Source organism: Thamnophis sirtalis, unplaced genomic scaffold, assembly GCF_051295495.1.
Source record: "Thamnophis sirtalis isolate CommonGarterSnake01/CBP01778 unplaced genomic scaffold, rThaSir2_p1.2 scaffold_2, whole genome shotgun sequence".
In the NCBI taxonomy this organism is placed as follows: Eukaryota; Metazoa; Chordata; class Lepidosauria; order Squamata; family Natricidae; genus Thamnophis; species Thamnophis sirtalis.
Window position 1 is genome coordinate 47,224,918 of NW_028261382.1, and position 18,050 is coordinate 47,242,967.

General features: G+C 51.7%; 1 protein-coding gene across 1 annotated transcript in view; it reads left to right on the plus strand.

Annotated features, from left to right (window-relative positions):
- LOC106546310 (neurexin-2) overlaps nt 1-17,241 on the plus strand; it is a gene marked incomplete at its 3' end in the record, with an annotated part of 196,117 nt that extends 178,876 nt beyond the window's left edge. Inside the window, 6 exon segments of the mRNA XM_087705333.1 lie at nt 310-693; nt 1,838-2,041; nt 5,677-5,703; nt 11,778-11,897; nt 14,285-14,666; nt 17,051-17,241. Coding sequence (XP_087561459.1) covers nt 310-693; nt 1,838-2,041; nt 5,677-5,703; nt 11,778-11,897; nt 14,285-14,666; nt 17,051-17,241 — 1,308 coding nt within the window.
- Nucleotides 17,242-18,050: the final 809 nt, after the last annotated feature.

Sequence of the window (18,050 nt, forward strand, 5' to 3'; positions counted from 1 at the left end):
ACTCAGATCAGATCAGCCCAGCATTAACGAACAGAGAGCTAACAGTAATTCTGGCTCCCTCTTATGGCCGATTGAGGAAAAGCAGCAACCAATCACATTTTACAGTATGATTTAAAGAAACAGGTACAACATTGTTACATGATTTATATATTGCCAACCCAACCGTTAGATTATATTCCTAACACAGGCAGTCCTCGATTTACGGCCACAGTTGAGCCCAATGGTGAAATCCAGAAACCCAGCCAAGGGTTTCCTCTTCCTTTGATCGGATGGTTCCCTCTGTTGACCTTGAGCCCTTCCCTCCCCCAGGTTCCATCTCGGTCAACAGCCGCAGCACCCCCTTCCTGGCCAGTGGGGACAGCGAGATCTTGGACCTGGACAGCGAGATGTACCTGGGGGGCCTCCCCGAAAACCGCCTGGACCTCATCCTGCCCCCGGAGGTCTGGACGGCCTTCCTGAACTACGGCTACGTGGGTTGCGTGCGGGACCTTTTCATCGACGGCAAGAGCCGGGACGTGCGCCGCTTGGCTGAGGTGCAGAGCGTCTCCGGGGTCTCCAGCTTCTGCTCCCGGGAGACCCTCAAGCAATGCGGCAGCTCCCCCTGTCACAACGGAGGCCTGTGCCGGGAGGGCTGGAACCGCTTCATCTGCGACTGCTTGGGCACCGGCTACCTGGGCCGGCTGTGTGAGAGAGGTGAGGAGGGGGTGGTTGGTGGGCTGGCGGGAGGCCACCGGAGCTCTCAGGCTGGGTTCACACAACCTCAGGGACTGGGCTGGCTTGAAGTCTGGTGGTTGCAAACCCATGGCCATGATCAGGTCTAGTGGTGAGCTTTCCCTGAATCAAGGGCTCCATTCCTTCCTTCCTTCCTTCCTTCCTTCCTTCCTTCCTTCCTTCCTTCCTTCCTTCCTTCCTTCCTTCCTTCCTCCCTCCCTCCCTCCCTCCCTCCCTCCATCTTTCTTGCCGTCCTTCCTACCCTCAGCCTTCATTCCCCTTCCTCTTAAATTCTCCTCCCACCCTCCTTCCCTCTTTTCTTGCCTTCTTTCCTTCCTTCTTACCTCTCTCCATCTTTTTTGCCTTCCTTCCATCTTTCCTCCCTTCCTTCTCTTTTCTTTCCTTCCTTCCTGCCTTCCTCCCTCCCTCCCTCTTTTCTTGCCGTCCTTCCTGCCTTTCTGCCTTCCTTCCCCCTTCCTCTTAAATTTTCCCTCCCTCCCTCTTTTCTTCCCTTCTTTCCTTCTTTCTTACCTCTCTCCATCTTTTTTGCCTTTCTTCCTTCTTTCCTCCCTCCCTTCCTCTTTTCTTTCCTTCCTTCCTTCCGGCCTTCCTCCCTCCCTCCCTCCCTCCATCTTTTCTTGCCATCCTTCCTGCCTTTCTGCCTTCCTTCCCCTTCCTCTTAAATTCCCCCCTCCCTCTTTTCTTGCCTTCTTTCCTTCCTTCTTACCTCTCTCCATCTTTTTTGCCTTCCTTCCTTCTTCCCTCCCTCCCTTCCTCTTTTCTTTCCTTCTTTCCTGCCTTCCTGCCTTTCCCTTGCTCTCCAATTCTCCTTCCTTCCTTCCTTCCACCCTCTCTCCCTCCCTTTTGTTTAGTGAGTAAGTATATTTCCTGAAGGCAGAAAACAGGTTGTTTCAATAGCTTTGGGGTAAAGCAACCTCACTTCCTCACCTGCACCTGATAGGTAGAGAGGAGAGGTATTCACCCAGCCTGCTTTGATTTCCCCACCTGGCTGGGGGAGTTCCGAGCTCTGACATTCCCACGCCTGGAAATTGCTTAGGCCAAGCGTCTGCTTTTATTCTCCATTCTTACCTGCCTTTCTTTTCTTCCCCCTCTCCCCCCTGGACAGAGGCCACCGTGCTCAGCTACGACGGGAGCATGTACATGAAGATCATGCTGCCTACGGTCATGCACACCGAGGCCGAAGACGTGTCCCTCCGGTTTATGTCGCAGCGAGCGTACGGCTTCATGATGGCCACCACCTCCAAGGAATCGGCCGACACCCTTCGCCTCGAGCTGGACGGGGGGCAGATGAAACTCACGGTCAACCTAGGTAACCCCTGCTGGCCCTGGCCCCTCCCAGGGGCTGGTGGTCCCCTCCTCGGCCTCCAATTCTCTCTGTCCGGGGAGCCACACGGTGGGTGGGTAGGTGGGTGGGGATGTGAACCTCACACGGCTTCACCAGCAGTTTTAATTCTGGCAGAGGAATCATCAGAAAAACCTGCGTGTCACAACTGCAAACTCCACCTGCTTGGGTGCGAATGGAAACCCGTTCACTGCCTTGGACACGAATGCAGAAATATTACACTTTGGGCTGCTTGTTTTGGGAGGGCTGGAGCCGCTTGCAAAAGCCCCCATCCCAGAGGGGGATACTCGTGAGTAAAAGCCCCCCCCCCACTTTGTAAGGAAGGACTAGCGAGGTGCAAAATATTTCTCAGCATTTCCTCTTCCAGAACATCCTGTTTTTGTCTCGTTTGGATGAATTGAAATTAAACCAAATTGGATGAAAGCATTTTTTTTTCCTTTTGGGTGACACAAACCCATAGAGACGAGGTGGCTCAGTGGCTAAGACGCTGAGCTTGTTGATCAGAAAGGTCAGCAGTTCGGCAGTTCGAATCCGCGTAACGGAGTGAGCTCCCGTTCCTTCTCCCAGCTTCTGCCAACCTAGCAGTTCGAAAGCAGGTAAAAAATGCAAGTAGAAAAATAGGAGCCACCTTTGGTGGGAAGGGAACAGCGTTCCGGGCGCCTTCGGCCTTGAGTCATGCCAGCCACATGACCACGGAGACGTCTTCGGACAGCGCTGGCTCTTCGGCTTTGAAATGGAGATGAGCACCGCCCTCTAGAGTTGGGAACAACTAGCACATGTGCGAGGGGAACCTTTACCATTACCTAATTTCAAACGATTGCTAAGTCGCTAAGCAAGGACTACTTGTAAAAATAATTCAAACGCTCTCTTAGTCAGGACTGATGATCATGCCCCGATGGATTTTTTTTCTCTTTTACTCATGAGTAATCCCATGGCTTTCCTGGAAGGGGGTTTTGCCTGCTTTTTCAGCAAATATCGCCAATCGTTGCAGTCGCGAATAAAACCCAGCCAGAAATAAGGGTGCCTAAAGCCAGCAGCCAAATGCCTGATCTCTCTTTCCCTGGTCTTTTCCCCCCGGGGCACTTGGAGATGCTGCTGTGATCCAGGTGGATTTTGATTCCTCAAATATAACCCACCCACCCACATACACACCCACCCACCCAAATCTACTCAGATTTCTCTGCACCTGGGGTGGGATGAAAGATTCTGTCTTGGGAAGAGATTCCATCAACCAGCGCCCCCCCTTTGAGGGTCAAATGTGGGTGCAGAGTTTAAGCCTCTTCATTGGGTGTTTCTAACTAGCCAGGGAAGGGCAGCTGTCCTCTCTCTCCTGGCCATTAGACCACCGTTTTCGTGGCTGGGCTGAGAGAGAGAGAGCTCGTTCTGCTTCCTGGATGCCTCCCGTCCCCACTCGTTGTGGGTTTTTGACCCTTCATTGGTGCATAAACAGCCAGCCCAGAGCAAGCAGCCACAGGGACCCAAACTCAGTCTCTCTCTCTCCCTTCCCCCCTGTCTCTGTGTGTGTCTCCCTCCCTCCCTCCTCCCCTCTCTCTCTGTCTCTCTCTGTGTCTCTTTCTCTCTCTCCCTCCCTCCCTCTCTCTCTCTGTCTCCTTATCTCTGTCTCCCTCCCTCTCCCCCTCTGTTTTTCTCTCTGTCTCTCTCTCCCTCCCCCTCTTTCTGTCTCTCTGTCTCTGTGTGTGTCTCTCTGTTTCTCTCCCTCCCTCCCGTTCTGTCTTTCTCTGTATCCTCTCTGTTTCTGTCTCTGTCTCTGTCTGTCTCTCCCTCCCTCCCTCCATCTCTCCTTCTCTGTTTCTTTCTCTGTCTTCCTCCCTCCCCCTTTCTCTGTCTCTCTCTGTCTCTCTCTCTGTCACACCCTCTCTGTCTCTGTCTGTCTGTCTATCTGTCTCTCTGTCTCTGTGTATGCGTGTGTCTCTCTCTGTCTCTCCCCACCCCCCACCCCACCCACAATCTTCCCCGTCTTGCTTCCCAGCACATTCTCCCCCTCCCAAAATAACCCTGGGGATTTCTGCTTTTCCCACGAGAGACGTTTCCCGGTCCCGTGGCTGCTTGCACCCACTGCTCTGCCGAGGTTGACGGCGCGCTGCGTGGCCTGGCTGTGCAGCTTGCAGAAAGGCCGTGGGTGGCAGCCCTTTCGCCATGGGGTGGGTGGGGGAGGCATTGAGTTGGGGTGGGGTGGGGGGGAAAGGCTGCCACTCCCCAATTTTCCCCCCTTTCTCTGCACAGCTAATCATGACAAGGGAGCCGCTTGCCAGTACCGAGGGAGCCCCAAAAATCAATGGGAGGAATAAAAATCCGCAGCATTCAAGATTGGCATCAGAAGCTTCTCCTGGCTGGTTTCTCATGGCCATGGGACACACACACACACACACCCCTTCCCCGTAACTTGGGATTATGCCAAAAACTGCTGTTTTTAAATGCTTGCAATGGCCAGGGGCCCATTTTGAGCATCGTTCCCTGGGCATCCGTGGTAAGGAAGGCTGCATGACAGCCTCTCTCAACCGGAGTAACTTTGAGGAGGGTGGACTTCAACTCCCAGAATTCCCCAGCCAGAAAGCTGACCTCATTAGGCACTGAAGATGCACGCACCCATTGTTGCGACCCACCAGTGGCCAATGGAGCTGGCAGCAGATACAGACAGTGAGGAGGGTTGGGGAGGAACCTGGGCCAGTCTTGGAGTCTGGGGAAGGCTCGGAGGAGGGCTCGGAGGCAGAGAGGGGGCCAGGGCCATCTGGCTGTTATCAGCTGCCTTCAGAGTCAGACATCAGTGGGGCAGAAGAACATCTGGAGCCTGTTCCCAGTGTGCGCATGTGCAGAGTGGCCAGAGGAAGGGAACAGCTAAAGAACAGGGATTGACTTGGGAGGAAGGCCACAGGGGGACGGTGAAGGGCCTGTCCCAGAGGAAATAAAAGAGGAGTGAAAGGGGAGTGGAGTTTGCAGGAGACAATTAGTTCACTTAATCAGTTCGTGACTCTCCGAGACTCCTGGCCAAGTTCTGCAGAGATCGGCCTGGCAGCTCTCCAAGCCAGATAAGGTCTGTGACCGTAAATCCTCCTTTGAAAGACTTTGCTGGATGTGAAGGAGCAGAATTCACAGTCAATTAATGAAAGGGTTTTTGTCGGGACAACAAGGAGTTTGCTTGGGAAGCCTCGGTCAGATCACCCATCCTGCTAAAACCGCCTGCCGTCCTTCGTGCACAGGTCAGCTGTGCTGGCTGGGAAATTCTGGGAGTTGAAGTCCGCCCGCCTTAAAAGTGGCCAAAAGGTTGAGAAACACCGGCGTTAGGTGGGGTCAACCAACCTGCCTTCGCCCTCGTTGTGTACAAAACAGCCCACAACCAAATTGGGGTTTGTCTCTTTGTGTCACGGATCGAGGGGCTCCCACCTGTCCCCCAGTTGGCATCCTGGCACCCTCCTCTACGCCAAGGCAAGCGTCTCCCTTGTGGCGTCGCCCGTCCCCGGATGGTGGCCTGCATTGCTGTAGTTTTTTTTTGGGTGTTTGGTGACAAATGTTTCCTTGAAGGATATAAAACTCTCGTTCTCTTCTCTCTCTCCCCCTCCCCACCCCGCCCCACCCCGTCTCAGACTGTGTCAGGATAGGCTGTAACCCCAGTAAGTTGCCTTCTCATTGTTTTTTTTCTTCTTCTTCTTTCTTTCTCTCTTTTGGAATCTTTCTCTTTCTTTCTCTTTCTCTGCATCCATCTTTTCAAGCCTTCCTTTTTCTTCAGCTCGCTTGCTTTGAAACCCGCAGTTGGGGGGGGGCTCCCCTCTCTCCCCCCCGCTCCTCCGCTTGGGTCTTGTGCAAGGGGGAAACACGTGTGTGCGTGTGCGTGTTTGCATGTGTGGCTGTGGAATGAGGGGTGGGGGGAGGCTTTTGAAGGGAGAAGACGGGGCCGAAAGATGGGAGAGGAGATGGGGGGAGGCTGGAGAAACCGATCTTTCAGAGGGGAAAAATAAAATGGGAACCGTGGTGCTCTCTGAGCTTGGTGGTTTCCTTGCAGACGTCCCATGACCCAACTAGGTAACATCATCAGTGCTAGAAGGGGGAGGAGGAGGAATGTGGGATCTTTGGTGGTTTCCTTGCAGGCGTTTCATAACCCAACTAGGAAACATCGTCAGTGCTAGAAGGTGCCGTTTAACACCTAACAACGACAGGGCGTGCGGCTGAATAGAAACAGAGGGTGATCGCCACTCCCTGCCAGCACTGATGGCGTTGCCTAGTCAGGTAATGAGACACCTGTGGGCTCCTCGGTTTCCCTCGGAGCTTGGGGTTTTCCTTGAAGAAGTTTCATGACTTGACTAGCTAACACCATCAGTGCTAGAAGGGAGGAGAGTTTGTGGAGAAGGAGGAGGGAGGAGGATTCTTGGTGGTTTCCTTGCAGACATTTTGTGACCCAACTAGGTAACATCATCAGTGCTAGAAGGTGGAGGAGGAAGAATGTGGGCTCTTTGGTGGTTTTCTTGCAGAGGTTTCATGACCCAACTAGGGAACATTGTCAGTACTAAGAGACGAGGAAGAGGAGGAGGAGGAAGAGGAGCAGGAGGAAGAGGAGGAGCAGGAGGAAGATGAGGAGCAGGAGGAGGAAGAGGAGGAGGAGGAAGAGGAGGAGGAGGAGAAGAGGAGGAGGAAGAAGAGGAGGAGGAGCAGGAGGAGGAGGAAGAAGAGGAGCAGGAGGAGGAAGAGGAGCAGGAGGAAGAGGAGGAGCAGGAGGAAGAAGAGGAGCAGGAGGAGGAAGAGGAGGAGGAAGAAGAGGAGGAAGAGGAGGAGGAGGAGGAAGAAGAGGAGGAGGAGGAGCAGGAGGAGGAGGAAGAGAGGAGGAGGAGGAAGAGAGGAGGAGGAAGAAGAGGAGGAGGAGGAGGAAGAGGAGAAGCAGGAGAAGGAAGAGGAGGAGCAGGAGGAAGAGGAGGAGGAAGAGGAGGAGGAGGAGAAGAGGAGGAGGAGGAGGAAGAGGAAGAGGAGGAGGAAGAAGAGGAGGAGGAGCAGGAGGAGGAGGAAGAGAGGAGGAGGAGGAGGAAGAGAGGAGGAGGAGGAAGAGGAGGAGGAGGAGCAGGAGGAGGAAGAGGAGGAGCAGGAGGAAGAGGAGGAGGAAGAGGAGGAAGAGAGAAGGAGGAAGAGGAGGAGCAGGAGGAAGAGGAGGAGCAGGAGGAAGAGAAGGAGGAGGAGGAGGAGGAGGAAGAGGAGGAGGAGGAGGAGGACTGTGGGATCCTTGGTGATTTCCTTGAAGACGTTTCATGACCCAACTAAGTTACATCATCACTGGTAGAAGGGGGTGGATATAAACAAATGACTTGCCCTTTCAGAGTTGGTTGAAATGATGATGTTAGCTAGTCAAGTATATGTGAATATACTTAAATGTTCTGGAAAGAGGGCAGAGAAGAGCAACCGAGAGGATTAGGGGGCTGGAGGCTGAAACATAGGAAGAACGGTTGCAGGAACTGGCCTGGCTAGTCTAGGGGGGAGAAGGACTTTGGGGGGGGGGGGGAAACGACAAGGTAGAAATATTCCAGTATTTGAGCGGCTGCCACCAAGAAATTATTCTCCAAAGCACCTGAAGTCAGACAAGAAACAACAAATGGAAACCCATCCAGCAGAGAAACAACCTGGAATGAAGGAGGAACTTCCTGACAGTGAGGACAATTAACCAGTGGAACAGCTGGCCACCAGAAGTTGTGGGTGCTTCATTGTGGAGGCTTTTAAGAAGAGATTGGAGAAGCATTTGTCTGGAATGGCATAAGGTCTCCTGCTTGAGTAGAGGGCTGGACTAGAAGATCCCTTCAGCTCTATTCTCATTGATTGATCTGATTGATTGACTGACTGACTGACAATGAGGACAATTAACCAATGGAACCGCTTGCCACCAGAAGTTGTGGCTGCTCTATCACTGGAGGTTTTTAAGAAGAGGCTGGACTGCCGCTTGTCTGAAATGGCCTAGGGCCTCCTGCATATTATAGTGGTGGATTCATTAGTAGCCCAGTGATTATTGATTAGGCAAAAATGAACAGAGGCAGGACGGGGGTCCCTTCTTGTAGGTGGCCCCACAGCGATGGGGTGCAAGGCCTGTGATTCAAGAGGCAGGAAACACCTCTCCGAGCAGAGATGTCAGCACCAAGTATCATGCAGAATTAAATCAGAGTCCAAGGCAAAACGATCCTTAAAGTTCCAATTTAATAAAGCAGACATCTTAGCCCATCTGTGTTAATCCCAATTCTGGAAATGACATCAGAATCCCACCCAGTTAAAAGTTCATGATCTTGTCCCCACACCCACAATCCATCACATGGTCTCCTTCTTCCACGCTGGCATCCACACCCAGCTGCTTCCGGTCAGGTGCACTGGTGCGGAGACAAAGGATGACCTTGGCTTCTAGTAAAGAATGAAAAACAATACATTCCACAGTCTCACTCCTGTCTATTCCCCCCTCCCATCAACTACACTAATGAAACAGCATAATGAAATAAGAGAAAGTGTGGCAGGCCAAAATTCTAAAAGGAATATAAATGCAGGCCTGATCCTACTCACACTCATGGCCATGAGTTCCACATCCCAAGAAGGAAGTTCTTTTCGAAGACTGAGATTTTCTTTCATTTAGCTCTGAAAAGAGGACCCCAAAGGTCGAACATGGCGAGGAAGGGAGAAAAAAATGTCCCCCTTTGCGCATTTTAAAATTTCTCCGTATCTCTCCGTTCCTCCTTTTGCCGCGAGGTTAAAAAAAAACCCTCCAACGTTTTAATCTTTTCTCCCTACTGGAATTTTTCTCTAATCTTCCTAAATTAGACATGCAAGTCTGTTTTTTTGCAATATTTCTTCTTCTTCTTCTTCTTCTTCTTCTTCTTCTTCTTCTTCTTCTTCTTCTTCTTCTTCTTCTTCTTCTTCTTCTTCTTCTTCTTCTCCTTCTCCTTCTCCTTCTCCTTCTCCTTCTCCTTCTCCTTCTCCTTCTCCTTCTCCTTCTCCTTCTCCTTCTCCTTCACTTACGGATGCAAACCCAGAAAATTTGATCCCTCTTTACGGTATCGGAAGCAGATTTAGAAGAATACAAAGTCCATTGGGCACAAAAGGAGCCGTGAATCGGTGGAAAGGGAAGGTGGTGGGAGACCTATATCCTTCCATGCAGCTAACTCCAGCCCCCCCCCCAAAAAAACCCCACACAGGAGCAACCTAAAACCGCCCAGAATCTTGCGGCTGGGCCCTTTGGGGTGAAATGGCTTGTTTCTCGCGGCCTGGATGATGCACCGATTCCTTGAGACACAGACCGTCAACAAAATGCACATTTGGGGTAGAGCAGGGGTTGGGGGGAATTATAACAATTTCAGGACCTGTGGACTTCAATTCCCAGAATTCCTTGAGCCAGGTATGGCTGGCTCAGGAATTCTGGGAGTTGAAGTCCACAAGTCCTCAAGTTTTCATCGTTGGTCACCCCAGTATGGGTCTAGTTAAGGGCACCAGACTCAAAACCGAGAGGCTCTGGATTCTGATCCTGCCTTAGGGTCTTGTTGCTAAGCAAGTGTGGGATTCAGCCGGTTCGCACCGGTTCAGGAAATCCGGGTGTTAATTTTGCATCCGGTTCGACGAACCGATTGTCGCAAGGACCGGCTGACTTCACCCACCCACCCCTCCCAGGAGTCTGGGAGGGCGAACAACGGGCCTACTGGAAGTATTGGAAGTCCAGAAATTGGCCTGTTTCTGGCCTCTGGAGGACCTCCGGAGAGGCTGTTTTTGCCCTCCCGGAGGCTCAAGCTAAGCCTCCGGTACCTGGAGAGGGCGAAACCTTCCCCCACTGTGGTGCAGGAGGCAAGGTAGCCCACATCTACCATGGTCATAGCCACCCAGCAACTGGGCAGAGAACCGGTTGCTAATATTTTTCAGTCCCACTCCTGTTGCTAAGCCCCAGTGGCATCCAGTTTTGGGTGCCAATTTAGTTGAGAAGCCTCCTTGTTTGTTTCTGGGACTAAAGACGTGTGAGAATGTGCACAGCTTTACCACATGGGACAACCCAGGAGCAAATAGATCAAACAGAGGTTTGTACTTAAATAGTGGTTGTATCTACAAAGACTATATACATACACATTCTTTAGTCAGACCTCAAACGAAACAACAATCAGCAATTACAGCATGGAAGCACACATGGAGCAAGAGATATGCCTCCAACAGGGCCTCTTCTTATTACAGGATCTTAAAGTGATCTCAGCCCAAAAAATCTTGCTGACTCATTCCCAGCATTACATCATTGTAGCAGCTGGTCAGCTCTTAAATCTTTACCCTGACAACACCTCTTTCTTCTTTTCCGTGGATATTTCTCATCTGCCCCAAAACCCATAATGCAAAGCCTCCTGAAGCCAGGGGATTGCACGGCAATGATTTTTGGCAAGTTTTCCCCCAGGCGCTGCAGGGGAGAAAGCTACTTTTCTAACTGCTTCCTTTCATCGTCTTCTTGATTTGCTCTGAAGGGTCAAGATACAAGTACCGAAAGACCCTCCCCCACCCGGAGGCCTTGGCCAGGATCTATCCCCCTCTACCCACAATCCCCTTTTTTACTAGCCCCCTCCCTCCTCTACAGAAGCCTGCCTGGCTTACAAGAAGAGACTGGACTGCCGTTTGTCAGCCATGGTGCAGGGTCTCCTGCTTGGGCGGTGGGGTTGGACTAGATGACCTCTAAGGTCCCTTCCGACTCGGACCATCTAAATTTAAATCAAGACCACGGACAGGTATGCCTTGGCCTGTAGAAGGATGCTCCGGGCTCACACCTGTTGTCAGGGGAGCTTGGCTGCAAAATTCCGGACACCCACTTCATCCTTAGAGGCAGGTGAGTCGGGGAACTGGCAGGTGCTTAGAGAGGGAGGGGAGGGCCTGTTCTAGGTGTGGGGTTCTGGAGTCTGGGGAATTCTGGGATCTGACTTTTAAAGGAGAAACACCCATCTAAAGTGTGCATTTATGAAAAACGGGTGCAGGAACTGGGTACGTCTAGTTTAATGAAAAGAAGGACCAGGGGAGACATGATAGCAGTCTTCCAATATCTCAGGGGCTGCCCCAAAGAAGAGGGAGTCAAGCTGTTCTCCAAGGCACCTGAGGGCAGGACAAGAAGCAATGGGTGGAAACTAATCAAGGAGAGACGCAACCTGGAACTAAGGAGAAATTTCCTGACAGTGAGAACAATGAATCAGTGGAACAGAAGTTGCCTCCAGAAGTTGTGAATGCCCCAACACTGGAAGTCTTTAAGAAGATGTTGGATAACCATTTGTCTGAAGTGATGTAGGGTTTCCTGTCTAAGCAGTGGGCTGGACTAGAAGACCTCCAAGGTCCCTTCCAACTCTGTTATTCTATTCTATTCTATTCTATTCTATTCTATCTACCAAAAGGTTTGATAAGGGATTAAGGTGGCTGCACCCACACCAAGCTGGGACTTGTTTAAATGCCCATACTTGCTTTCCGAGGGCTGTGTGTGCATGTGCGTGTGTGTGTGTGTATGTGTTTGTGTGTGTAAGTGTGTGTGAGGTTACACACCCCAGGAATGAAAGGTGCTGTGAAATTGTTGGCTGGGGATTCTCTGTCTCTGGGGCTGCATTCCCTAATTGGGGGGAGAGGGGAGGTTTGGGGTTGCCAGTGGGAGGGCGCGGAATCCAGCTGCTCTCCGATACCCCCTCCCCCCTCCGAAAACAGCTGCCTCTTGACCTCACCGTCCTGCCCACAGGTAAAGGGCCAGAAACGCTCTTTGCTGGCCATAAACTCAATGACAACGAGTGGCACACCGTCCGGGTGGTCCGGCGTGGGAAGAACCTGCAGCTGTCCGTGGACAATGTCACCGTGGAAGGTAAGCCGGAGTGGAACAGATGCTTGTGATAAAAAGCTTGTGGGTTCACACAACTCCTTAGGCCAGTGTTTCTCAACCTTGGCAACTTGAAGACGTCCGGACTTCAAATCCCAGAATTCCCCAGCCAGCATCGCTGGCTGGGGAATTCTGGGAGTTGAAGTCCGGACGTCTTCAAGTTGCCAAGGTTGAGAAACACTGCGTTAGGCCATGGGTCTCCAACCTTGGCCACCTTAAGACTGGTGGACTTCAACTCCCAGAAGTCCACCAGTCTTAAAAGGGCCAAGGTTGGTGACTTTGCTGGCAGAGGAATTCTGGGAGTTGAAGTCCACCAGTCTTAAAGGGGCCAAGGTTGGTGACTGCTGGCTGAGGAATTCTGGGAGTTGAAGTCCACCAGTCTTAAAGGGGCCAAGGTTGGTGACTGCTGGCTGAGGAATTCTGGGAGTTGAAGTCCACCAGTCTTAAAGGGGCCAAGGTTGGTGACTGCTGGCTGAGGAATTCTGGGAGTTGAAGTCCACCAGTCTTAACGTGGCCAAGGTTGGCGACTTTGCTGGCTGAGGAATTCTGGGAGTTGAAGTCCGGACGTCTTCAAGTTGCCAAGGTTGAGAAACACTGCCTTAGGCCATGGGTCTCCAACCTTGGCCACCTTAAGACTGGTGGACTTCAACTCCCAGAATTCTGGGAGTTGAAGTCCACCAGTCTTAAAGGGGCCAAGGTTGGAGACCTCTGCCTTAGGCTACAGAAAGATGGGTTAATTGGCTGGATTTAACTCTATAATGCAGCTCTCTGGACCCATTCCAGGTTTGTCCGCCATTCTGACCGCAGGTAGTCCTCGACTTATGGCCACAATTGAGAGAAACCACAATTTCTGTTGCTAAGCAAGGCAGCCATGCCCGATTTTACGACCACTTTTGCCACGGTTCTTAAGCGAATCACTGCCATGGTTAAGCGAATCTGACTTCATCCATTGCTGCAACCATCATAAATGTGAGTCGGTTGCCAAGTGTCTGAATTTTGATCAGGTGACCATGGGGATGCTGCAACGGTCGTAAGTGTGGAACACAGTCATAACTTGCTTCTTTCAGTGCTATCTTTCACTTTGAACGGTCACTAAATGAATGGCTGTAGGTTGAGTATACAGGCAATCCTCGAATAACGACAGTTCATTTAGTGACCAAAGTTACAACGGCACTGAAAAAGGCGACTTAGGACCAATTTTTCACACTTACGACCTTTGCCGCATCCCCATGATCACGTCATCAAAATTCAGACATTTGGCGACTGATTCATACTTACGATGGTTGTAGGGTCCCAAGATCACGGGATCCCCTTTTGCGACCTCCTGACAAGCAAAGTCAAATGGGGAAGCCGGATTCACTTAACAACCGTGTGACTCACTTAATAACTTGCAGCAATTCACTTACCAACTCTGGCAGGGAAGGCGGTAAAATGGGGCAAGGTTCGTGTAACAATTGTCTTGCTCAACAACATACATTTTGGGCTCCATTATTGTCGTAAGTCGAGGACCACCTGCATTTCCCTTCCCTCCTCTTGAGGCCATCAGGTGAAGAGCGTATTGTAATAGAAAGTGCAGCTGGAAAAGGGGCTGCCTGATTTTGGGGCATTAAATAAACACACCTGAGTTCACCTGCGTGTGGAAAAGGAACCGTTTGCCATTCTTGCTTTCTGCCACAAGAGGGCAGCAAGCGATCTCACCAAAAAAAAAAACCCTGGCCCTTTTCCTGTCTCAGAATCTCAAACAGTCACCCACTTTGGCCACTAGGGGGAGATTCAGAACAAGGCATCCAGGAGTGGAAACAAAACAGCTGGATTTTGGTCCAGCTGCCACTCTACAACGTTTAAAAAAAAAAACTGGTTTGCCGTTGTTTGTGGCTTTGCACGCTCTACATAGCCACCCCATTTGTAGTTACACCTCGGGGGTCCCTGATTGATTGATTGATTGATTGATTGATTGATTGATTGATTGATTTAGTATAAAATCTCCTGCTTGAGCAGGGGGTTGGACTAGCAGACCTCCGAGGTCCCTGCCAGCTCTATTCTGATTGATTGATGGATGGGTTGATTGAAATGGTATAAGATCTCCTGCTTGAGCAGGGGGTTGGACTAGCAGACCTCCAAGGTCCCTGCCAGCTCTATTCTGATGGATGGATGGATGGATGGATGGATGGATGGATGGATTGATTGATTGAAATGGTATAAGATGTCCCTGCCAGCTCTATTCTGGTTGATGGATTAGTGGCGAGGGGGCTTTGCCAGTCTCCATGCCCCCCCGCTTCCCAATTTAGCCTCTTTCCCGGCATTTCCTCTCCCTCCTGCTGCCTTGGCATGCTAACATTTTGCCCTCCCCGCCCTTTGCTTGGCCCAAGCAGGGCAGATGGCGGGCGCCCACACCCGCCTGGAGTTCCACAACATCGAGACGGGCATCATGACGGAGCGGCGGTTCATCTCCATGGTGCCCTCCAACTTTATCGGCCACCTGAGCAGCCTGGTCTTCAATGGGATGCCCTACATGGACCTCTGCAAGAACGGCGACATCAGCTACTGCGAGCTCAACGCCCGCTTCGGCCTGCGCAGCATCATCGCCGACCCAGTGACGTTCAAAAGCAAAGCCAGCTACCTGGCGCTGGCCACGCTGCAGGCCTACGCCTCCATGCACCTCTTCTTCCAGTTCAAGACCACGGCCACCGACGGGCTCATCCTCTTCAACAGCGGCAACGGGAACGACTTCATCGTGGTGGAGCTGGTCAAAGGGTGAGATGGACGGATGGACGGATAGCATTGGCCCTCGGGCTCTGCCGGGGCTCAAACTGTGTCCTCTGGTGTGTTGGGGTGGGGGGAGGAAAATCCCATCTCCAGGACAGAATTCCCTCCCCTTCCCCCCCCCCCCAACAGCCATTTGCCCACTGGGAGAAGATTCTGTGCCATCCTCCTTGCCCACACAGGGTGCCCCCCAGCCACACTCGTTCATCCATGACAAATTCCGCTTTAAAGGAACAACTTCCTACTCCCTCCCTCCCTCTCCCTTTTCTTTCTCCTTTCTCATTCCTTCCTTACATCTTTCTCTCTCTCTCTCTGTGCTTTTTTCCTTCTTTCCACCCAATCTTTCCATCGCTCCATCATTCCTTCCTCCCTCCCTCTTTTCTTACCCTCCATTCTTTCCTTCCCTCTCTCTCCTTTTCCTCCCTCCCTCTTTCACTCTTTTCCCTTCCTTCCCTCTCTCCTTCCCTTTCTCTCCCTCCATCCCTCTGTCTTTTTCCTTCCTCCCTCTCTCCCTTCTTTTTCTCCTTTCTCATTCCTTCCTTACATCCATCTCGATCCTTGCTTTTTTCCTTCTTTCCACCCAACCTTTCCATTGCTCCATCATTCCTCCCTCCCTCCCTCTTTTGTTACCCTCCTTTCTTTCCTTCCCTCTCTCTTCTTTTCCTCCCTCCCTCCCTCCCTCCCTCCCTTCCTTCCCTCCTTCCCTTTCTCTCCCTTTTCCTTCCTCCCTCTCTCCCTTCTTTTTCTCCTTCCTCATTCCTTCCTTACATCCTTCTCTCTCCTTGCTTTTTCCCTTCTTTCCACCCAACCTTTTCATCGCTCCATCATTCCTCCCTCCCTCCCTCTTTCCTTACCCTCCATTCTTTCTTTCCCTCTCTCTTCTTTTCTTCCCTCCCTCTCTCATTCTTTCCCCTCCCTCCCTCCCTCCCTTCCTTCCCTTTCTCTCCCTTTTCCTTCCTCCCTCTCTCCCTTCTTTTTCTCCTTCCTCATTCCTTCCTTACATCCTTCTCTCTCCTTGCTTTTTCCCTTCTTTCCACCCAACCTTTTCATCGCTCCATCATTCCTCCCTCCCTCCCTCTTTCCTTACCCTCCATTCTTTCTTTCCCTCTCTCTTCTTTTCTTCCCTCCCTCTCTCATTCTTTCCCCTCCCTCCCTCCCTCCCTTCCTTCCCTTTCTCTCCCTTTTCCTTCCTCCCTCTCTCCCTTCTTTTTCTCCTTCCTCATTCCTTCCTTACATCCTTCTCTCTCCTTGCTTTTTCCCTTCTTTCCACCCAACCTTTTCATCGCTCCATCATTCCTCCCTCCCTCTTTCCTTACCCTTCCTTCTTCCCTCCCTCTTCTTTTCCTTCTTTCCTCCCTCTCTCCCCTCCCTCCCTCCATCTTTTCCCTCCCTCTGTCTTTTTCCTTCCTCCCTCTCTCCTCTTTTTAGGAATCCCAACCAAGCCAAATTACCACCTCAGCTTTTCCACCCCCTCCCTGCACCCGCCAGACTTCCCCCTCTGGGGTCTCCTGCCAAGCTTCCGACGGAGAAACCCACTCAATCCCCAGCCCAGCTCCGGGATCTCCTATTGCAGGCAGACCAAAGAGATGGCCGTGCAGAGTGGACCTGTGTTTACGGAGGTCCAGGCACCAGAGTTTAATCTCCTCCTCTTGCCCCTTTCGAGTTCAGCGGCTGCTAAGGGCTTCCCTCGGTCGGGGTCCCTCGGAAGATGCCCACTCTGGGTTGGCCTTTTCATTCCCCTGTCAGCTGGCCTCCTGCCTTGTAGGCCAAAATAACCATTAAAAACGGAAATATTGATGAGGCATTGGAATAAAATTCTCCACCTTGGTCAGCTGCTTTTATACGGAGGGTGTGGCTTGGCTGGCTGATGCGACTCATCTAAAGCAGGGGTGGGATTGAAAAATTTTAGCAACCAGTTCTCTGTTTCGGTTGCTGAGTGAGTGTGGCCATGGGGGCTTGGCTACTCAGCCTCCTCACGGCAGCACGTTTTCGCCCTCCCCAGGCTCCAGAGGCTTTCCCCAAGCTTCCAGGAGGGCAAAAATGGCCTCCTCCAGGCTCCGGAAGCGGGAAATGGCCCGTTTTTTCACCCTTCCAGAGCCTCCACTTACCTGGCCTGATGAACAGACTGCGTGGAGACCTCTGGGAGGGGCGGGGAGGGGCGGGTGAGGCCAGCCAGTCCATGCAATTTACTGGTTCGGCAAACCAGATGTAAAATTAGCATCCGCTTGGCCCAAACCGGTGCGAACTGTCCGAATCTCACCCGTGATCTCCTGTTGTAATTTGGGCTGAAAGGTAGAATCGATGGGATTGAATTGAATTAAATATCTTTTCTCCCCACCCCCCTCCTGATTCCTCCTGTCCTGGCTACCCGGTAGGTACATCCACTACGTTTTCGACCTGGGCAACGGGCCGTCGCTGATGAAGGGGAATTCAGACAAGCCGGTGAACGACAACCAGTGGCACAACGTCATTGTGTCCCGCGACACCAGTAACGTCCACACCCTGAAGATCGACTCGCGCACCGTCACACAGCACTCCAACGGGGCCCGCAATCTGGACCTCAAAGGTGAGGGAGGCCACGGAATTTCCACAGCGGGGGCTGAAAGGGCAACCCCTAGCCCTGCGGTCAGAACTACAGAACCCATAAGCAGGGGATAACGGATGGCAAACTCTGGAAGGAATTGTAAGCCGTCAAAGCAGCAATTCCCGGTTTAGACACCAGGGGGAGACATTTAGGCTCAAAGCGGGGGGGGGGGGGGGGGAATAGGCCCAAATCTATGATAGTTGATACAGATTAACAGGGTTGGAAGGGACCTTGTAGGTCATCTAGTCCAACCCCCGGCCAAGCAGACCCTCTTAAGTACGCAGCTTAGTAAGGAAGGAATATATTACAGGCAGTCCTTGACTTACAACCACAATTGAGCCCAGAATTTACGTTGTTAAGCGAGACATTTGTTCAGTGAGCTTTGCCCCATCTTACCGCCTTTCTGGACACCGCTGCTAAGTGAATCACTGCAGTTAGGAACACGGTTGTTAAGCGAATCCAGCTTCCCCCTTCGGACTTCGCTTGTCAGAAGGTTGCAAAAGGGGATCGCGTGACCCGTCATAAATAGGAACCAGTAGTCAAGCACCTGAATATTGATCACGTCAGCATGGGGATGCCGCAGTGGTCACACCAGTGAAAAACAGTCATAAGTCTCTTTTTTTTACTGTCGTCGTAACTTTGAACAGTCACTGTATGAACTGTTGTGAGTTGAGACCTACTTGTCCTCTGCCAGAAATGTGGTGGGGTAAGGACCTATTTAATCCTTTGCCTTCGGAAGTTGTAGGAGCTTCATCTCTGGAAGCTTTCAAGAAGAGACTGGGCTGGCCTCT